This window comes from Pantherophis guttatus, chromosome 5, assembly GCF_059756535.1.
Source record: "Pantherophis guttatus breed Tessera chromosome 5, ASM5975653v1, whole genome shotgun sequence".
In the NCBI taxonomy this organism is placed as follows: domain Eukaryota; kingdom Metazoa; phylum Chordata; class Lepidosauria; order Squamata; family Colubridae; genus Pantherophis; species Pantherophis guttatus.
Window position 1 is genome coordinate 54,548,789 of NC_142067.1, and position 21,256 is coordinate 54,570,044.

Sequence of the window (21,256 nt, forward strand, 5' to 3'; positions counted from 1 at the left end):
ATACTCAGGGAAATTCCCAGGGAAATGCATGTAGACACAAATTAAAATAAAGCTTCATTTTACATATTTGGTTTTTTTCCCTTTTACCTTGAGCCGTTAACTTGATTTGGGGTGCATTCCATTTTTATGGTGACTCTGGCTGGAGGCTGGGATAACCAGTCCTGTTGGGGGATACGTGGACTCATCTTTGATGTTTGCCCATATTCACTGGAAGACGAAGCGGTCATTTCTGACTTAGCAAGATGGGGAGTCCCGTAGGCACACTCAAACAAAGACTGATCTTCACTTACAACTGATAATGCTTCCTGAAATAAAAAAAAGGGGGGGGAAGCAACCAAGATCAATTAAATTAATAATTAATTTATTATTAAATAACTGTGCCCTGCCTCCATGCAACTAATAAAAAGTAAAATAAATAAGGAATACATCCAAAGGAAAAAGGAAAATTTAATATATAGGCTGGTTCAGTTTTTAAAATAAGGCATTAAATAACATTTATTTTTCCATAAAGCAGCTATTTTCCTCAATGTTGTCATCATCAACAACAACAACAATAACAAAAACTAGTCTGGACACTCAGGGCAGAGAACTATACAATTTAGGGGCAGCTAATGAAATGGTAATTTTGCTTGCTCTCATCAACTGAGGTCTGGAAATTGAAAGAGGATTCTCTATCAGATTCTAGGATATGGGCAGACTTGTATGTAAGGAACAGTCCCTATGATGTTTTTAACTTTAATCCATACTTAGGTTTTAAAAGTCAACATTAGTACTTGGAATTGTTTCAATAAAGGCCAGTAACAGACAAAACATAAAAAGGGTAGAAAATTATACTTTGTTAAAACTCTGATCTATACAGATGAAACTATGCATGTAACAACAGGTTTTGTCTCTTTCAGCAATTTCAGTATGAATATCAATTTGTCTTTGAATGTTTCTCTCATGTGCAGAAAGTTGCTATGCTGTGCTGTTCCTGCATGTGCAAAAGGTCTCTTCATAATTTTCCCTTAAATGTAAATGAGAATATAATAAAAGAAATCACAGAAAGTAGGTTTTTTCATAACTTTTTCTAAAACAAAAGGATTGAGGAAGTTGAAATGTTTACAGGTGCTGTTTCAGGAATATTACTGTTCACAAATGCTATAAGTTGTAACATTGATTGAATGTGTAATCTATCAGTTATGTGACATCAAATTGGTGTACATTTCTCATGACCAATAGTTAAACCCAGGATAATCTGTTCCCATCCTGGCCCTTTATACTTTCTAGGGGTGCACCCATCACTATTGTAACCCAATCATTTTACTGCTGGCCATCTTTACCAGCATTTTAGACTAATCAAGGCAGCTACCCTGTCAAACTTCAAAGCTTGCTTATGCTGTTGCAACCATTATCACCTCTCAGCTTGCCAATGAACTAATTGGATTGGAATGTAGGGTCCTCCAGGCATCAAGAGAGCAACCTGTGGGAACCAAGGACATTTCAACAGATGGCTAAGATCCTCAGAAGTATTTTCTCATAATAATTCAACTGCTTTTAATTGGACAATGTGACTTGCACCAAGACAGGAAGGGAGGATTCTAAACTTTAATTTTACGGGATTGCGCAGGAAATAGCCAGATCTGGTTTTGCCTTAATCTGTGCCAAAATGATGTACTCAATAAAGCTTTGCCTAAAGAGATTGGATTGTCTCGATAGGGCCTGCTTGGTTGGGTCTGTCAGTCAGAATCTTGACATACCCTTTGTTATAATGTGTCCAAAATATGGTAATTGGAGCTTAATCAATGTGCCTCCTCAAGTGAGAACTCTGGTTTGATTTGTTCTAAGATTTGTTGTAGGAGTAGGTGTTGGGTAGCCATGGTATTGTTACAATAGTCTCCAAAACAAAAATTCAAAAAGCTTCAATATCTTTCTCTCCTGCTTCTTAACATTCCAATATTCAGATCCATAGAATGTCCCAGGTAAAACAATTGTAAGCTTCTGATATCTATAGGTATAGACATAATATTTGAATATATTTTCCAAAATGTTCATTGCCACCATACTGGGAATAGCAGTGGGAAAGGGAATGAAAAACTGCCAGCCAGCCTAGAAGGAGGAGTCAAGTGAGGATTTAGCTTGAAGTACTTGTGCAGCCACAAGTGTCACAAACCTGTTACCGCCCCCCCCCCAAGTTCCATGAAGCTTTATCTGGTCATACCTAAAGGAAGGAAAACAGTCTGATGAGACTGCTGTAGCATATGTGGTAGATAATAGAATTACTGACTTTCATTATTCAAGACTGGCTCTGATTGCTTGCATTTGATACATTCGAAGGGCTAGTCTGCAGTATGTATTTGACAGCTGCTTCCTTTGCTGTTGATAATTCTAAAAAGTGGGCATATGTACTATTTAAATATCATAATTGTCAATTTTAAAGCTCATTGCTATACCTGTCATCATTAACTTGCTTTTTGCTATATTTAATTTTAGTCTCATTTTTCATTGTGCTTCTTCACTTTGATTATTACTTCTTGCAGTTCATTTGTATTTTTGGCTGTCAGAGCTGGCAACAAGCTTATAAAATAAAAAGTCAGCTCCAGGTATGATTTAAGAAAACATTCTTCACTAGAGGAAAAGCAGCACTTCTTATTTATACCACACTGAAAAGTCATCTTGAGGCGAAAAGAAACCCTCAGCTTCATGGCAATGTTGTATTAATCCTAAAATGAAAGATAAAATTCCATGAAATTTGTAATACATTACTTTAGGAATCTGCATACAGATCTACTTTTCTCATTACATTATTCTGTGATATCACTGGAAGAACTGCCCTGCAAACCTTTCTACACAGCTTATTGTCCATTAAACTGAAATACAAATTGCTTGTAGGAGAACAGTTGATCTTTATGCATATCATTTCAAGTACTTCTATATTCAATTCATTAGTACCTGGAATTACAAGGTTACCAGGTTGAATTTTACTGTCCATGGAGTGATACTTGTGTGTATTACAAAAGTTCCCCATTAGTGCTTATTACCAATTTCTTCATTTTATTTCCTTTATTTGTTTCAGCCTGTATCCTTAATGATGCATTGATAATTTATATTTACTTACAGAACATATTTTGAATACAGCTATACAGCAAGGAGCAAGTGAGCATGTAATTATGAGAAAGATAGAAAGAAACAGAGCTACCAAATAATTGGTATATTTAGTAATATGCCACTTTTTCCTCATAGCAAAGAACACAGAAGTAATGGAATGAGAATTTGTGGCTAAAAGTAGCATTCCATACAAATAACTTGTCTTTCAGACATCACATATGCATATAAAGGGAAATATTTTCCACTATTTTCTATTCTTTAAATCAATAGGATAAATAAGAATATTTTTTAAAAAAATCAAAGAAAAGTTTTGATAAAATTGTTGAGAACTAGGAACTCGATATTTTCTGCAGGTTACTAACTTTAGCAGTATAACAAGTGTGTTTCCTACAAATCCTTCCGTTATCTTTTGCAGTACTGCCAACTTCCCAGGAAAACAAAGCATGAACTCCAAGCAACCCATGTCCATAAAACAATGTGTCGTTGCAAGAAGAATGAAGCTGCTGCTTTGATTGGTTTTGTAAAAAGCTCTGAGAAGGAAAAAGAAGCAGGTAGAAGGCACTTCAACTGAAATTGGAAAAGCTGTACAACTGTACAGAGCAGGCACATTGTCAGCCATTTCAAAAGACAGATTTTCTAATCAGCCAAACAGGCAACAGAATGGTGTTTTTAATTATTTCCAGGAATACTTGTAATGTTTCAGTATTAAAAACCAACAATATTTTCAAGATAATAAGCAGTATATGCTTAATATTACAAATGAAATATGAACACCTATCAATTAAAGGAACAACTGACACATAACATCAGCTCACAAAATTCTGCTGCTGTATGTGTGATAATTCCATTTATATCTGGGAGGAGGATCACATTAATTATTTGTTCTCCTTCAGTATTGATGTTGCAAAGGGTAAGCATAACTAATCTGAATAGTCATATAGAAATTAAAATATGATTAATTTCTACAACTCTATTTGCCCAGCTAATTTGACCCACCATCTATTTAATATAAAAGAAAACAGGTAACAAGTAAACCCAACAACAAAACTAAACTTCGAAGTCCTCTGTTAACAATCTATTATTGTATTTCACACACAGAAAGTCCACAATGGCTTCTAATCTACCATAGATCACTGAAGTCTTTATCTCTGATCTGTCCAGGATCAAATATCTTCGATTGATTCTTAATAATAAAAGTTAAAATTATAACTGGAATATTTCCAAACAATTGCATCTCATTTCCCAAAGTCATAGAACTCTGTTGTGAATATCTCCGCAGCTCTTGTTGTTCAGAAGGTTTTTGTACAAGTTGAATCACAACATCTGTTAACAGTCATCTTCTAACTGAATGTAAGTCTATTCCACAATCTCCATCAGTTTTCTTATGAAAGTTCATTACTGAACCATATTGACATTTCTAAGCCTTTTAAATTCATGCCTCTTTCTGCTGCCTTCAATGAGCCTGCAATTCTTTTTCCTCCAATTCTGTCAGCAACAAATTGACTTCCAATCCACCCAATTGCAAGTCTGATTTAGCTGCTATTACCTGTATCTGAGTATCAGCCTTAGACTGATTTATGACTGTTGTTAAATCATCAAACTTTTAATCTAAATTTTCATTCAGAGATGGAATTGAAATTGTTTGAATCAGTGGTGGGTTGCTCCTGGTTCTGTCCGGTTCTTGTGAACCAGTAGTAAAAGCGGTGGGAGGCTCCGCTCATCCATCCGGACGTCATAATGGACGATCTGCATATGCGAGCACACTCCCATTGCAAAACAGTAGTAAAGGTAAGTAGAACCCACCCCTGGTTTGAACCATTTGATTTGGGTGACTTCCTTTCTGATAGCATATGTCTTTTTATATTACCACCTAGAATTTCTGCAAGAGCATACTCCTTCATGTGAGCTGATGTTAGCCATGTTAGAATATTATTTATTTACTTTTAAATAAATCATTTTCTTTTGATGTTCCACATATTTTATCTACCAGGACCATGTCAACTGCTTAGTTGTCCTTTGAATGAAATATTTTTAACATAAATGGGAGGTTAAGGATAATTATTTTAGAGTATAGGGAAAGGGATTTCACTGTGATGTTTCCCAAGCAAACTAGGAAAAAGAGAACATCTGCATGTTGCAGATCATGTAGACCTTTTTGTCATCAATTAAAGTAATCAACGTCTCTAGGACTATTGACAAAAATACATAGGGCTGAAATCAATACAACCCAGGAAATAAAGGGTGGGCACAGGGATATATCCACATATCCATGCTAAAGATAGGATGCAAATTGGACTTCCATATACACAGAAATAGTGACCTAAATAAGTAGATGGATGTAATGGGAAAACTGGATCCTATGAAAATAAGAAATGTAATAATTATTGAAAGCCTAAGTTGTATAGAAGAAAATCCTATAGTAAAGCTTTTCAAATGGTGCACATAATTATGATAAATAAATAGTTGCCACAGAATAAACCAAGCTATAAGTATGCAAGAGTTTTTGAGTTTTTTTAAAAACAGCATTGGATTGAGTTGTATTGAAAAATTTTGAAAAGTAGTTTATTAAAAAGGTTATCTAATTACTTTTTAATTATTGAATTTTTGTTCTCCATGAAATATTTGTTCTCCATGAAATAAACTTCACAAAGAAAGAACTTCAGAATATATTTTAATTAGTGCCTTGAAAAACCTAAAACAATAGACTAAGCCAAAGAAAACATCTGAAACATCCATCCCTTGCTACACTGAACATGAGTTTTACACAATACATTGGGCAGATGCCAGCTATGCTTCCTTTTAGATGTTTATTGAAAAATAATATTAAGCCTTGTGCGCCAGACTTAGATTCTTGCTAAATCAGTACTGCAATATAAGTGTGCAAAAATGGGTCTGCTAGTACACAGAAAAGGTTTACTTAATTCAGCATCCTGATTGTAAGAATCCAATTGGATTCATTCTCAAATTTCATTTCTCAAATGAGCTTCTTTGTGAGTCTGCTTATATTATCTCTGACTCTGATTATGCATGATTTTCCAGAATTTTGAGACAGGAACAATTAAAAAGAAACAGGAGTTGAGCACTCCGCAAAACAGATTTAATTGTTTGCAAAACAAATACAAATTCACAATTTGGTTGAGTCCATGTGGTGGTTCTGACTCTATGGAATACCTTCTTTCAAGAAGGAAACATGCCCCCCAGTAGACTGATGTCTGACTGTGGGGACCTATCTTGAGTTTGTTTTTCGCCCTTTGATAATGCTTTTATTGTGATCGATTTCTTTTTGTTTTGTTTGTACATATTATTGCTTGTTACCAAGAATCCTCCAGGATCATGTTATATGATTTGCCAAATATATAGTATTAGTAAATATAACAATCTTCTCACCACCCCTATTTTGCATAATCAGTCTATATACTTGGGCTCCCAAAACACATTAAGCATATTTCTGCTTGCTTGGGTTATCTAACCATGCTCTGCTGATTAATATCCAGAGACATACATAGAAATTTGTTTTTAGCTATAACTAAAAAGTACCAAGTGATTGGTATACTAAACCTTAAAGTATGAACTAAGAAATGACTACTTATTTCATTTATCAGTATCCTACCCATCTCACTCAGTCCACTTTCATTGTTGTTAAAAAAACCTTCTCATATCCTTGATGGCATGCAGAGGTGGCATGCCGTGCCCTCTCTGATGGCATGCAAGCCATCGCCCCAGTTCAGCTCTGCTGTGCATGCACACGTGCTTCCCGCCAGCCAGCTGGTCTTCGGGTCTCTGCAGCACATGTTCAGGGGCAGGGCGGGTGTGTGGGGGTGCATCTGCATGCGCAGGGGTCAGGCGCATGCACAGGGTGCACACAAATACGTGAGGGGCTGTGTGCAGGGGCCACATGTGTGTGCAGGGGGGTGCATGCATGTGCCGGGATGTGCATACTCTGGGGTGGGGTGAATGCTCAGAGGCAGTGTACACATTACATTTTGGAGGTTTGGGTGCATGCACAGGCTTTGGGCACTTGGTCCAGAAAAGGTTCGCCATCACTGGCCTATATCCTTCTTCATAGGAAGGTGTTCCATGCATGTCATTTTTAAGTTGACTTCTACCATTATGATACAATATAGGTTTTCAAAATCCTGGCATCATTCACTCATGTTCTTCATCCCAGCTGCAGTCCTACTAAAGTTTCTTTATGTGTCTCTCTGTTTATGTCCCTATACTATACAAATGGTCACAATACTCTGGCTATCCAATAAAAATATGCATCTAAGTTTATGACTGAACATGCATAAAATAATGTATCTAGTCTTTTGACACATTAGATTCCATTAATAATCATGTAGTTTTTGCAGGATTTAAGGTCATTTTGCTCAGGAATCAAAATCCTTTTAATAAAATTGGTTTGTACTAGTATTTGTTTTACACATTAGTTTATTACAAGAACTATCTTGTTTGCATAGATTAAGGCAGTTATACCTAATGCATTATTTTCTTTTTCCAGTAACAAATTCACAAAAAACCCAAAGGTACATAAACAATAAAGAGTTTAGTAAATGTGGTAGAGTATTTGTCACAGTTTAAATATCTGAGTAAAGATTAAATAATAAATAATAAATAAAATAATACATTCACTAAATCTAAATAATCCTTAGAAGTATTATTTTCAAGGAATTTTGCTAAACTAATATGTTTAAAGATATAACACCAATCAAAAGCTAAATTTCAAAGTATAACATTTTTAGAATCATTTTTCAGTTCCTTGTGTGTTTATGTGTGTGTATATTATTGGAATTCTCAAAGAGATTGGTGAATTCACATGCATATACTACGAGCTTCTGTAGAGCTGGAAATTTCTAGAGGTAACTGGAGTGTTAGATGGAAGATTCCCCCTTTATGCATACCAATCATGATTTGAGATAACTCATGCCAAATCTAATATTTTGGATCCACAAAGAAACTATGGGGTCAGCTTACCCAAAGTGGAGCTAAAGGGCAGACCATATGCATTTACTAGAAAACAAGGACACAAAAAACAAGTGGTCACCTTTGGTACCAATTCCTCAATTTTGTTACAGTTTCTATGGTTCCTATACATGGATAAGGAGCTAGTTTATTATGTAGAGTTTTATTAACATCAATTGATCAAAGAATGGACTGCTCTTTGGCATAGTTTTAATAATATGATTATTTGAAGGAAAGCTGCAGATATATCTGACACTATCCTAGACGTAGTATGGAGTTTTTTGTTTTTTTTTTTTAATTTGATTTATATGCCGCCCTTCTCCGAAGACTCAGGGCGGCTTACAATGTGCTCAGCAATAGCCTTCATCCTTTTGTATATTTATACAAAGTCAGCTTATTGCCCCCACAAACTGGGTCCTCATTTCACCTACCTTAGAAAGGATGGAAGGCTGAGTCAACCTTGAGCCTTGGCAAGATTCGAACCCTGCAGTAATTGCAGGCAGCTGGTCTTAATAAGCTTAATAACAGGGTGCCTTAAACCCCTGTACTACCAAGGCTCTTAAAGAGGACATGGCTCCTCTTAAAGTTAAAGAGGACATGGCTCCTTAGTCAGGTCAAGGAAAGTATTAGAATTACTATTATATATTTGGAGAAGAACAGGGAAGTAAGACCACACCTTTCATATGGGCTTGCTGGAGATCTAAGTATTCTTCTTGTGCAAAGGATTTTCATTGACTCTTATACGGCTGGCTTTCAAGAAGCCAGGATAACACTTTCAACCAAGCCGTAAAATACAAGGTATTGAAACTGAGGTTTGATGGAAGGAGAATAAATCAGGTTGGTTCACTGGCAGAGAAAGGCTTGGTGAGAAGATACAACTGATGCAACAAAGAAGCAACCATTGGCTGTAGAGGTCATCTATAATTATGAGAATGTTGCAGATGGATGAATTCTGTTAACCCTTTAATGACTTTGATGAACAGGTGGAAAAAGATACAGCAGAGGTGCATTCCATCCGAACAAAAAGTTGCTTCTAATTGTCTGGAAATCCCATCCCTCTTGCAGAAGGTTAAGTACTGAAGGCTCCCAAAAAAAATCTTTTGAGGATTAAGGAATGCAGTTTTTATTCTTGAATACTCAGCTAACTATGGATGAACTGGTTGATGAGCACACTGTTGTATGCATATAGATTGAAAGTGGGGTAGGCCTTGTGTCAGCTTGTTTGGTATTGGGCAACCCACATAACCCACGTTACTGTTAGACATAAATAGACATTCCACCTTGGAGACAATCCTGAAAGACTCAAAGTACTCTCCAAACTGGTGGAACTATTAGCTCATTAATATACCATCTAATATGGGCCAATCAAGGAGAAATCAATTAATATATTTAGATGGGAAAATATAGGTGCAAAATCAGTATATGTAATGAACTACCATATATCAGCTGAGGTTTGGCTGTTCCAAGAAGAATATGTCTAGGACATATTGTCCTAGATATATGTCTAGGACATACTATTGATTAGGAACATGATAAGGCTGAAGCCATGATTTGCTCCAGAAGTTAATAGTCATTATTCAGAAGATACAGTGGTTCCAATGATTGGAGAGAGATGGCATTCAAAAGCAAGGTGTCCAGCTATATACTTAGGCATCTCAAGATATAGTATAGGCAGGGCAATATCTTACCAGTCATTTGGTAAATAAACAAAATTATCTGGAGGAAGAAGCCTCTATGACAAATCTCATAGAACTCATGGCACTGGACAATTCAGATTGCTGAATCTAGCAATGGGAGAACTGGTCGCAGTGGAGCTTAAGAAGGCCAATATCAGAGAGTCACAGAATTGTTATTCCTTTTCTTTTTGCCCAGCTTGGGGATGAACAGGGCAGGCTTTCTTTTATTTAGTGACTTATTTAGTGCTGATGAAAATGAGTGGAGGTCCAAAAGACGTGGAATTTGAGAACTCTAGAAAAAAGATGGGTGACTCCCCAGCCAACTTCGGTGAAATGGTAGGAATTCTGAAGATGAGGGAGCTATAATAGCTTGTCTAAATACTTGTTCCAAAAGAATGGCTTGTAAATACATGAAGAATTGTGTTCAACCTGCTTAGCAAACACTTGGCAATTCTTACAAGAATCTACTGTATGATTTCTCAAAAGCAAAAGGGGAAAATCATATGTACTTCCATGGGGGAGTCTTATGGCTTAGGGCTGAGACTACTCAGAGAGTAAGGGAAAAAGACAAGAATGTAATTAATTATGCATGTATCAAGTATCCTATAGCATGCTTTGAGTAGATTATGCAATATTATACTACTAGGAGTAGGGCAGCATATATGACAATGATGATAATGATGACAGAATATCTGTATATATTCACATATTGTTCTGCCCCAGCTATGGACCCCAAAGAACGCAGCACGCACAAAGTCCGTACAAACCTTAGTTTGCTAATTAAAGACTACTAATGAACTTTCTTAGTAGTTGTTCGAACACAAGTACAATAAATCAATCTTTTCTGAACAAGGGCTGTTAATTTAACTTCATTAACAGCCGACAAGAATTCAAAGAATAATAACTCAGTTCTGAGGCACAGTATTTCAGATAACCATAATCTTACTGTGGTTGGCAGAATGCCCAGAAGCAATTTGCAGGAAAACTGATAAGAGAGAAACAAGAGCCAAATCAAATTTTTCTGTAATCAAGACGCAAAGGAATTTGAACGAAGTTGTTTCCATCAGTCGGCGTCCTTCCTTAAATAGGCTAGGGGAATGGCCAATTAGCCCCAAGCCTTACTCTCGAGGAGATCTCCTGAGGAGCCATTTCTGCCTTTTCACAGCTCTGCGCGCTCGTGCATTGAGAAGAGGCTCCTCCTCTTCTTCCTCTTCACTTATGGGAGCTTCTGAAGTTCTGAAGGCCCTGGCTGAATTCCCATCTCTGGCACCACATCTTCTCCAGCCTCCTCATTGTCTGACTCGAGTGCCAACTGCACAAGCTGCTGGCGCAGTACCACACCAGCCTCCTCACTGTTGGAATCAGCTACTAACTGAACAGGCCGCTGACGGGCCACAACACATAGTAACCTGAAAACAATTGTCCTTACCTTGGCAGCATTTTAAAAAAAATCTGTGGCGAGATCACCACACTATTCTAGTAGATAAAAACATTTGGACCTCTTTTTTAAGCAATGAAAGTTCAACTATGTATATATATTTTAGAGCATTTTAGAGATTGGAATCTAATTGTCTTTTGCACTAGTGCAGTTTATATTGTATTGCAAAATGCTATGTAGAAAAATTGTATATGTAAATGAAAATTTTTAAAAAAGCATTATACAAAGTTATGCTTTTTAATGCATGTTTCCAAATTTCAATCATAGAATTACGATTTAAAACATGGAAATTGAAATAGACTAGTAGTAGACTGTTCTGTTCAGCTCTACACATGAGTAAAACATCATATTGGAGGCAACTTTTTCTTTTCTTCTATCTTATGTCCTCCTGAGATGCAAAATATTTTAAAGTTTATGGAAATCTTTATAGAAGCCAAATTAGTTGCTGACTGAGGGACAGAGCAGGAAATTATGTGGAAATACAAGGTAGATTGTTGATTGGGATTATTAATATTTGTTAATATTTGTTTTGGAATTTACTGAAGTTTCATGGAAGGAACAGAACAGCCAGACCTTTGCCAAGTTATATCAAACATCCCAAAATAAACTTTGTCCGAAGACTTTTTTTTAAATGAATTTAAAGAAATACTTCCTATATCTCTTTTACTGTCCTAGACTAGTTCTGACTTGTATTTCCTGTTTTTCTCATATAGGTAGTTGATCCATAAAATTATGTGGCAACATTTCCTTTCAGTATTGCTTCCATAGGATTATTTGGCAGACAAAACAACTCTTTTGACATATGCAGAATGTCATACTGAAATACTTTAGTTACTCCTTTAAATAGATATGTTAGGCAAATGATATCACATGACAGTCAAATCTTTGTTGTATTGTTTTAAAAGTTATTATTAAATGTATAAGAAATCACACACCGTACTTTTGCAAAAAAAAAAAAAAGGAAATAAATAATCTAGTATTCCATTACTTCAAAGTGAAACTTCTTCCCTCAGATGGAATGGAGAGTCAATAATTATTTAAGAAGACCACCACAATTATCCAGGAAAAATCATGAAATTGACTGTTAAATGAATGTTTAAACAAAAACCTTGTTTAAAACAAAAGAAAAAAAAACTGTGGCAATCATGCTAAATCCTTTCACAGAATAATATAACTTGTGAATTTTCCCAGTAGTGATTTTGAAAATCTCATAAAAATCATCACAAGCATTCCTTAAAATAACAAGAAAATGCAGTCTTGAAAAGAATCTGAAGTCTATTCAGCACAATGCTAACATTTGAAGGAAGGCTCAGGATGAATCTGGTTCATGGGGCTAATTCAAAGCCTTGCAATTGTTTCAGTTGTTTATGAATCTCGGCCTTCATAATGCTAAGAAAATGTGCTGTCTCTTAAAGATGTTCTTTGCAGATATGTCACACATTCTGTATTGTTTTGTGGCACTCAAGCATTAAATATCCCAGGGGTAATCCACCCTTATTTTAACGGCTGATGAAAGATCCAGTGCCTGAGCAAAATCAGTTGGAGGAAAGGGAAGTCTTGTCGGAAACAAGATTAATCTTGTAATGAGTGTTGGGGCCTGATAACCCATCTGTGCAGAGAACTGCTTTAACTGAAGGGCAATTAACCTTCATTTGACAAGTTTTGCCTAACTGTTATAAACAATTTTAAAGACAACTTCACTTTTGTAAAACCTACACAATCTGAAGCCTGAATAATAGGAACAGGTTGTGGATCTGGGGTGTAGGAATGGAATGAATAATTTCTGAGCTTTACTTAATTATTGGATAATAAATTAGTATATTTGGGTAATTAATACATTCATACATATAAACATCCAGTTTAAAACTAGTTGGAAGTTGATTGGCTTCCTTGAAAATACTGAAATCTACAATATATATTTATCTGGAACCTATTACATGGAACTATTACATGATTTATTCATTTTGCCAATTATGAACAAATTTACAAGATTTTATCTTAAACCAGTATAGTGATGGTTATGGTATTTTATGTATCATTATTTCTTTTTTTAAAAAATAACAACAGTAAAGTTTTTAAAATAATTTTATTCCAATGATAACAAGGAAATCGTTTGTCCTTCCTAAAGTTCAGGTAACATCTAATTGAGTTGTTTCTTGTATAATACAAGCAAACAAAGATTCCACTTGTTTTGTAGAATCATATAAAAAACTCTCTTTTTAACAACCGTGTAATTCCTTAATTCGGAATAAAGTCAGGGCGACAATCATATATTTCATTTAATTCCATATAGTGTAATGAAATGAGGCTGTAGAAGCCTTTTTGAAAATTATGATGACAAGTTCCTCAACATTACTATTATTATTTTTTAAAAATTGCTAATTTCTGAACATTTCTATTAAACAGAAATGCATTCTTTCTAATGAATTAGATATGAGTAGACAGGAAGTTCCCATTGAAAAATTTCCTTTAATAACAGCCCCTGATCTGATGAGCTATGATCTGATGAGCTATCAGAAAGGAAATGGAGACAGGAAATATCTGTCTACAGGTTCGTTATCATTAGCATAAGAGTTTTGCCAATATATTTACTATTTATCTAGGTAATATGTGCATTATTCTGCAAAATATTTTTAGCTCTCAAGAATGACAAATGTCCACCAAAAAATATTGGTCCCTAATAGCATTGATTCATAATTTTGAAGGGACTGCATTATTTAGAAATATAAGAGATTTTGACTTGTTCTTCCTTCCTCCCTTCAGCCAGATTGATTCTAATTGTTATATTGACACTTTGCAGCAACCATTTCCAGCCTACTGCTTTCCAGATAGGTTAGACTGTAATTGTTATTACATATAAGTCATACTTTTGGAGCATACTACATCTGAAATAGCTACATTATGTTGTCCATTTGACAAACAAATGTAGTGAGCAAATATTTCTGCAGAATCAGAAACCAGAGCTGAGCAGAAAGGGAAGCCAGGACTGCTTGCTATTACTTCCTTAGAATTCTTTAAATAAGTTCATCCATAAAGAAATGAATTCATGAATCAGCAGGATTGTGTCTGTTGACCTTACCTAAGTCTTGTTGCATTCATCTGAATGCATGAAGATAGTTTACATATGTTCAGTTTTATGCACAATAAATTCTCCATACATGATTGGGATTCTGCGGCATATAGCAAGTATCAATCATATAGAAAGAAAGTATTTGCATAACCTAAGGAAAAAGTTAGTTATATTATTCCAGTTTGTAACAAACCAACTTAAGTGGATAGATCCAGGACTTGCTAATAGCTATAATTACTTCCTTGTTAGAGCTCATGTATTGAGCTATGTTTCTATGTCATCTTACTATTAGGTAACATAATCATAGTACTTATTTAATTAAATTCAGATTTCCAACCAATCTATACTAAAAGAATAAAGCATTTGGGACTTTAATATACCCTTTCTACACAATTTTTAAGAATTTGTCTATTAAGAAATACCACTTCAGGGTATAATTTTCAGATTCTCACATAAATTTATATCTGAAAGTTCAGTCAATATTTTTATTTATTTATTTACTCAATTTCTATAGTCACCCATCTCAATCCAATTGACTCTGGGCAATGAACAATATCACAATTAAAACCATAAAACACAAAAGCAGTTATAAATGTTTTTGAAGATGTATTTTTCATAAAATTAGGCTTATTTTGTAGATTTCTTTTAACACTTCAAACAAATCCATTTCTTTTAAAAACTTTAACAGATGTTTGAGAATATTCTATTTTTCTAATAACAGATATGAATACAGTTATTTAAGTGCTGTTTATATTTATCATTAAACACCTCATTGAGCTTCATGAAAATGGATGCAGTTGGCAGCAACTAGACTAAAATAGAGTATTCATGATAATATGAATTGTTAACCATTGATTTGATTTCTCTGACAAACATATTAATATAATAGCTTAAGAGGGAAAAAGAGTTGTGACCAGAGAAATCAATTTCTATATTATCCTATAAAAGTGTAGGGATCTGCATAATTATCCCAACTATTGAAAGAAAAAAGAAGTCTTCCTTTGGATGGATTTATTCTCAATATGTAATATAAACATGTTACATCTAGTATGAATTAAGAAATAAGAGAAGAATAGAAACAGCATGCAGAATTGATGCATTATATACATTTTATGGGCTTGCCAAGTAAAAATAAAGTTTAACTTAGTGTTTTTAAAATCTTTTTAACCCAATTATCCCCTTTCCTGTTCTTGAATGTCATTATCCCCACAAAGAATCTAAACCGTGTGGTTTTAGTCAAGCATCTTGGCGGCAGCATCCCAAACTGGATCCTTAATTCAAAATTACAAATAGCTTCATTATCTTGGGGATATGCCCAAATTACCCCCTTGAGGCTAATTACCCACCGTTTAGGAACCACTGTTATAGCTAAAGGCCCTGTTTGAAAAATTGTACATATCCCTTACGTGGTAATAGAACAGAATATAAAGGAGTGTTAAAGGATGGAGAAGAGTATTAAAAGGACCACTATAGATTTAATCATTGTTACAAATCAATTCTTTTTAAGCAGGCTTCAAGTAATAAGGTAGTGCTTTTGTTCTTGTGTTCTTCAACTCCAAAGCTAAAGCACATAAATAATAGTGTCATGCTGCACATACCAATCTAAAAACTAGATATAAAGAAATCTAACATATGTTAGATTTCTACTATACAAATAAGATTATTCGTATAGTAGAAATCCCCAAATTATCCATCACAATGCAATTAATCTACATCACTCAGCTTAACATCTATAAGAACTATAGATCAGTAATTTTGAATTACAGTATAAGGCAATGGCTTTCAACCTGTGGACTATAGACCACTCGTGGCATCAGAAGTTCCTTCAAATAAGACCAAGGTTACCTCAGGTTGACCTATCTTGTTTTCCTGACAATAGTACAGAAATGCTTTCCAGTTTCTTCATCCTGGGTGCTTCTTCAACCTACCAATCTAACCTACAATCCTGCAATTTCCAATAGTCTCTCAGCCAAGTAAAACCAGATTCAAAACCGTGCTAAGGCTGTACAAAAATAGTCAGTTGGCTAAGTGCTGCCCTCTGCTGTGGGTGCCTATATCTCTATTTCTATGTCTCTATGTCTCTATCATCTTATATCTATCTATATATTGATGCTTAATATTTTAGACTATCAAAGTTGCCAGAAGTGAGCATTACTGCCTGAAATCTCAGGATATTTGACATTATTGAAATATTTTGGCTAATTAAAATTTTAAATTAAATTCATGTTTATTTCATTCAGAGAACTGCTAATGCAATCTAAAAGAGATAATATTATTGTTATTCTGGTGGGTGTCAACATTGCCAACTCTAGATTTATCTAATAATCCTAAAAATCTTCTGATGATTATACAATGGTCCATATAAAGGAAATAAATGAAAACCACTGGATTAAAAATATTTTGCATGAATAATCAAGGGAATAAAATAATTGGGAAGGAAGAGGAATAACATTTCTTTAGAACATTAATTTATTCTGTTTTCAGGAAGCTGTATAAAAATGCCAACCAGAAACATCAACTACAATAGTGATTCATTGATAAAACAACTCTTATAGTTAAACAGACTGTATGACATGAGCATGACAAAAGCAGAATAGATTTTCTGCATTTCTCCCTCAAGCCCTCACTTCCAAGAAAAGATACAAGCATCCAAATGATTCAAACATCCTTGGTCAGAGTATTTCACATTCCTTATCATTGCAGTTAGTAAGAAGTGTGTTATAAAATTCATTTAATAGTGGGTAAAATGTTTCTTTTTCATTCCATTTATGGACCCAGGTTAGAGACTAAAAAAGATATGATAATATAAGTCTGTAAATGACTAGGCTCTTGTATATTTCTATAGGATATTTAATAGCACAGCCAAATGTGTTATATTTATGATTCCTTCATGTTTGACATCTACAGCTTTAATTTGATATCTACAGCAGCATCAAACCTTAATTATTTTACATAGACACAGAGAGGCTTCCATATTTTTTTAGCAGTCTCTGTATTAAATATCTTTTCAAGCCCTTCTCTTAGAGATCCTGGGGTTCCACTGCGTTATTTCACCCTTCATTTTAGCTCTGAAGATAGAGCAGCTAGGTCTGTTTAGATGTACATAACTTTGCAATAGCATTGTATACTGAAGATTTGAATAGATAAAAAAGCATTTTATCATGATGTGCACCCTTGAGTCATTTAAGATTTACCTGAACTGGTGTCCTGATCATATCTGTTTATACTAATATTTACTCTTGTGTTTTATAGGCAAACTATCTTACTGACTAACAAAAAGTAGTAACAACACGTTGTTTCACTTAACTGGTCTATATTAATGCTGGCAAAAATAAGAAACATAAACAAAAATTGCACTCTGTCTTATTTTGTAATTATACCTGAATTTTTTTCAACCTAGGCATTAAAATATATTGCACAGATTCTTTTCTTACAAGTATGCCAATATTTTCAGGAAGTGATTATAATAAATATTTAAAAACCATTGTAGTTAATATATTGCTTGAGTATTATGCAGAAATACACGTTTTTAACTCTGACTATGGAACCTCAAATATTCCCATTCTAAATAAGCAGACATTTAATCTCAGATAGCACAGCATTTCAACCACAAAAAAGGAAACTAACAATTGAAAAAAAGAGTGTATATGTCCTGATACAGATTAGGTGGTTTAGCTATCCACAAATGTAATCAGTACACAGTTTCAGGGTAACCAGTGCTAACAAAAAAAACCATATTATTATAACCTTGTAATTGATGTAATCAATTACGATTACATTGTAATCAATGGCCACAGAAGCAAGATAACAGGACCTGGTGTGGAATAAAATTTCCTTTTTATATCTCCCAAATTTTGAATAACAGGAGTTGAAAAAAATACCCGCAATCTTATTACAAACTGGTAATAAGATTAATTTTATGCCCATTGGAAGAGAAAAATAGGTGAAAATGTAAGAACCTATCTTTTTCTACTGCTGTGTTTTATTATAATTGCATATTATTCATCTATTTATTGTTCTATTTTTTATTAGAAATTAGAGCTATTTATGTTGGAGAAAGATTTTTGGTTATATGGCAGTATGGTCATATGGCAGTATGATTATGCGTCCTAGTTAGATTCATGTTTACTGTAACAAATTTAAGTAAGAGTGCATTGTTAGAATAAATAAAGAATTACTGCAATGCCATGCAGCCAAATTTACATTTTTTGACATATTTAAACTACACTTTTGATGCAAATCGGCCAGGATTTTCACATTTCCTTAGAATGGTAATCAGAATACTTTCTTGAAAAGCAATAGCCTCAAATAAGATAAAATAAAAACAAGATCTTTTGAACACCTCACAGTGCAGGTTTATTTTAATTAAAATAACAGTATTTAACTCCCTCTGTCATAGGTCAATCACTATTCCTATATTCTCAAAGTACATAAAATTATACATTGGTAGCAAAGTTGACTGATAAAATTCTGATAACATTTTTAGAATAATTGTAAACCTTCTGCTATATTACAAAGTATGGCTCTAATAACATCATTAAAATGCATAAAGATGTCATAAATTTTATTAGCTTTAATAGGTATTTCTTTTTTAAAATGCTCTGAATAGTCAGGTTTATCATTCTGATTTTCATATTTACTCAGTGTGGATAAGATTAAATAAATAAAAAAGCCAAATTTTTTGCTAGGTTTTCCTTTTATTCTGATATTACTGTCTTAAAATATTCATTTTAAACTTAATTGGAAAGATGTTCAACCCTTTTACCTTCAGAATAAAGCCCATCTATCTTACTCTCCTACTTTTACTAAACAATATTTCACTCATTCAATATTCTACTATCAGAGAGTCCATGCTTATAAAATAAAAAGATTTTTAAACAAAGCAATACTGCAGTAATCTCAGCAAGTCAATAATACTTGAGAATATTAATTAATGAAATATACTAAGTAACTTTATCAAATGAAAGGAAGCCATGGTCACTATTATTATTAAAGAAAATTACATGGAATATAATTCTAAAATCACTTAAACCTGAATAATATGCAATAAATCTAGTTAGACATTGCCTTAATATATATGCATAGGATTCTGCTATCAATGTACTAATTTTGTTTTTAAAATATAAAATTCTAGTTTAGGGAAAAGATAAAAATATGGCTATTAATAAAATATTGTACCCTGAAGAGCTTTTCATTAACATACATCCTGTTTCTTAATAGTAAATCAAAATTACATTCAGTTTATAATTAACACTTACTGCCATAGCTGTGATTATTAGCTATTATTTATTATTTATTTATTTATTCAAACTTCTATACCGCCCTTCTCCTTTCGGACTCAGGGCGGTGAACAGCCAAGATAAAAAACATTTATACATAAAGTTAAAAATAGATTTAAAATAATTAAATAAATTTGGCCCGTAATTTAAAACTTATCAATTTAAAAATCCGTATCAAATTTCAAATTTCTGTATCAAATTTACAGCTATGAGCTGTAACTATAAGTGAATTCTACACAGACACAAATAATATATTATTTATCTCAAAAACATTATAATCCAGCTTTAGGAACATTATCATGCTAAGCAGTTTTTTTAAAAAGCTAAAAATAACGCTAAGAAACTGGAGTCACAAACTTGTCACAGATTTTATTAAATACTCCCCCATGTTTTTTTTTTAATGAAGCATATCTTAAAAGAACAACCTTACTAATTCTCATAGTACAAAATAAGATGAATAAAATATTATTTCAAAATAATATCCAAATTAAAAGAAGAAAATTTCAGCATCAAATCAAATGCTGAGAAGAATTCCAAAATGTGTTATTTAATTCTCAATAATTACTTTTTCCAGAGCCTAATTCAGATAAATATCCAAATTTGTTCAAAAATTATTGCAACCAGTAAATTCAGGTCTTCCCTCCAAAGGCTTTGCAAGTATAATCCACAGCACTGAACAGTGAATTTAAAAAAAACACCCAACTTTTTCTCAGTTTCAAGTTTTTAAGCCTTGTGGACAGGGAGTAGGAAAAAGGAAATTTACTAAGCAGTACAAAGGAAATCTTCTTGTCCTCTATTGTGGCTGTGGGGGTGTTGCCCAATTCTACCTTACTGCTGTTTAAAAAGCAAATTTTGGGAGGAAAAGCACAATATAAAAAAGGCTAACCACAAGGCATTCCCTTTCTTACCTTAATAGTGCTCGCCATAATGTATCTAGCTTATTGATCGCTAATAATTGTCAATAATAATTATTGCTTCACTCTGACCAGAAAGAAGTTTTGATGAAGTTATTTAGAACGGATGAGATTGTGCTAACTCTGGGAAATGAAGTCAGGCAGTGGCAGGAAGAGGTTTCTATTGGTCCTGGCTACTGCAGTTTGAAGAAACAGGATATTTGGGAGCTAAGAGATAAGAGGTCCTAAAACAATGTTGTTTTTCTTGACGATATGCAGCTACAAGGTTTTTTTAAAAAAAATGTCAATTGGCTATGACAGTGTTGGCAGGTGCGATATGATGTGCAGTAAATACGGTCTAACATACTGAAGCAGGATGCAGATGTCACATGAACTGGGCCAAATTTGATATAGGTCTCCTAAAAGGATTAAATATTTGGGGCCAAATTTAGATTGGACAAGCTGCTGTCAACCACAAATGTCAGTAGATGCAGTAATATCTCTGAACTAACTTGCAACAATTAAGCTTGAATGAAACCAACTGCCTTCTATGCCAGGATCTTGTCCCATTAAACACCAACCTGCTGATTTTAATTGGCAGCAACTTTCCAGAAGCTCCAGAAGAGAAAGGCTTTTCCCATCACTTGCTCTATGAAGGCAGAAAAAGAAACTACACTGACTTTCAAAGGTTTGTGTATAATACAGGTGAAATCTTTTTCAAGTCAGCTCAGTTGCTGGTGATTTCATGGATATGTTCACATAACATTCTTGGTAGAAACATGGAAGTCATTTGCTCATGTTTTCTTCTGGGGTATATTTCAATTTCCCAATCTAATTTATATCCTGAGATT

At 33.9% G+C, this 21,256-nt stretch overlaps 1 protein-coding gene across 41 annotated transcripts in view; it reads right to left on the reverse strand.

The window, feature by feature from the left end:
- The window catches only part of ERG (ETS transcription factor ERG), a 115,907-nt gene that overhangs the window by 23,198 nt on the left and 71,453 nt on the right, over nt 1–21,256 (reverse strand). For 32 of the 41 annotated variants that reach the window (XM_087895149.1, XM_087895135.1, XM_034403078.3 and 29 more), the window contains one exon: nt 88–305. In XM_087895149.1, the coding sequence (XP_087751275.1) occupies nt 88–227 (140 nt within the window). In that variant the 5' untranslated portion in view covers nt 228–305. Of the gene's footprint in view, nt 1–87; nt 306–2,432; nt 2,703–20,420; nt 20,572–21,256 lie in introns of those variants that run through there. The other 9 variants (XM_087895150.1, XM_087895152.1, XM_087895145.1 and 6 more) reach the window with 3 other exon arrangements.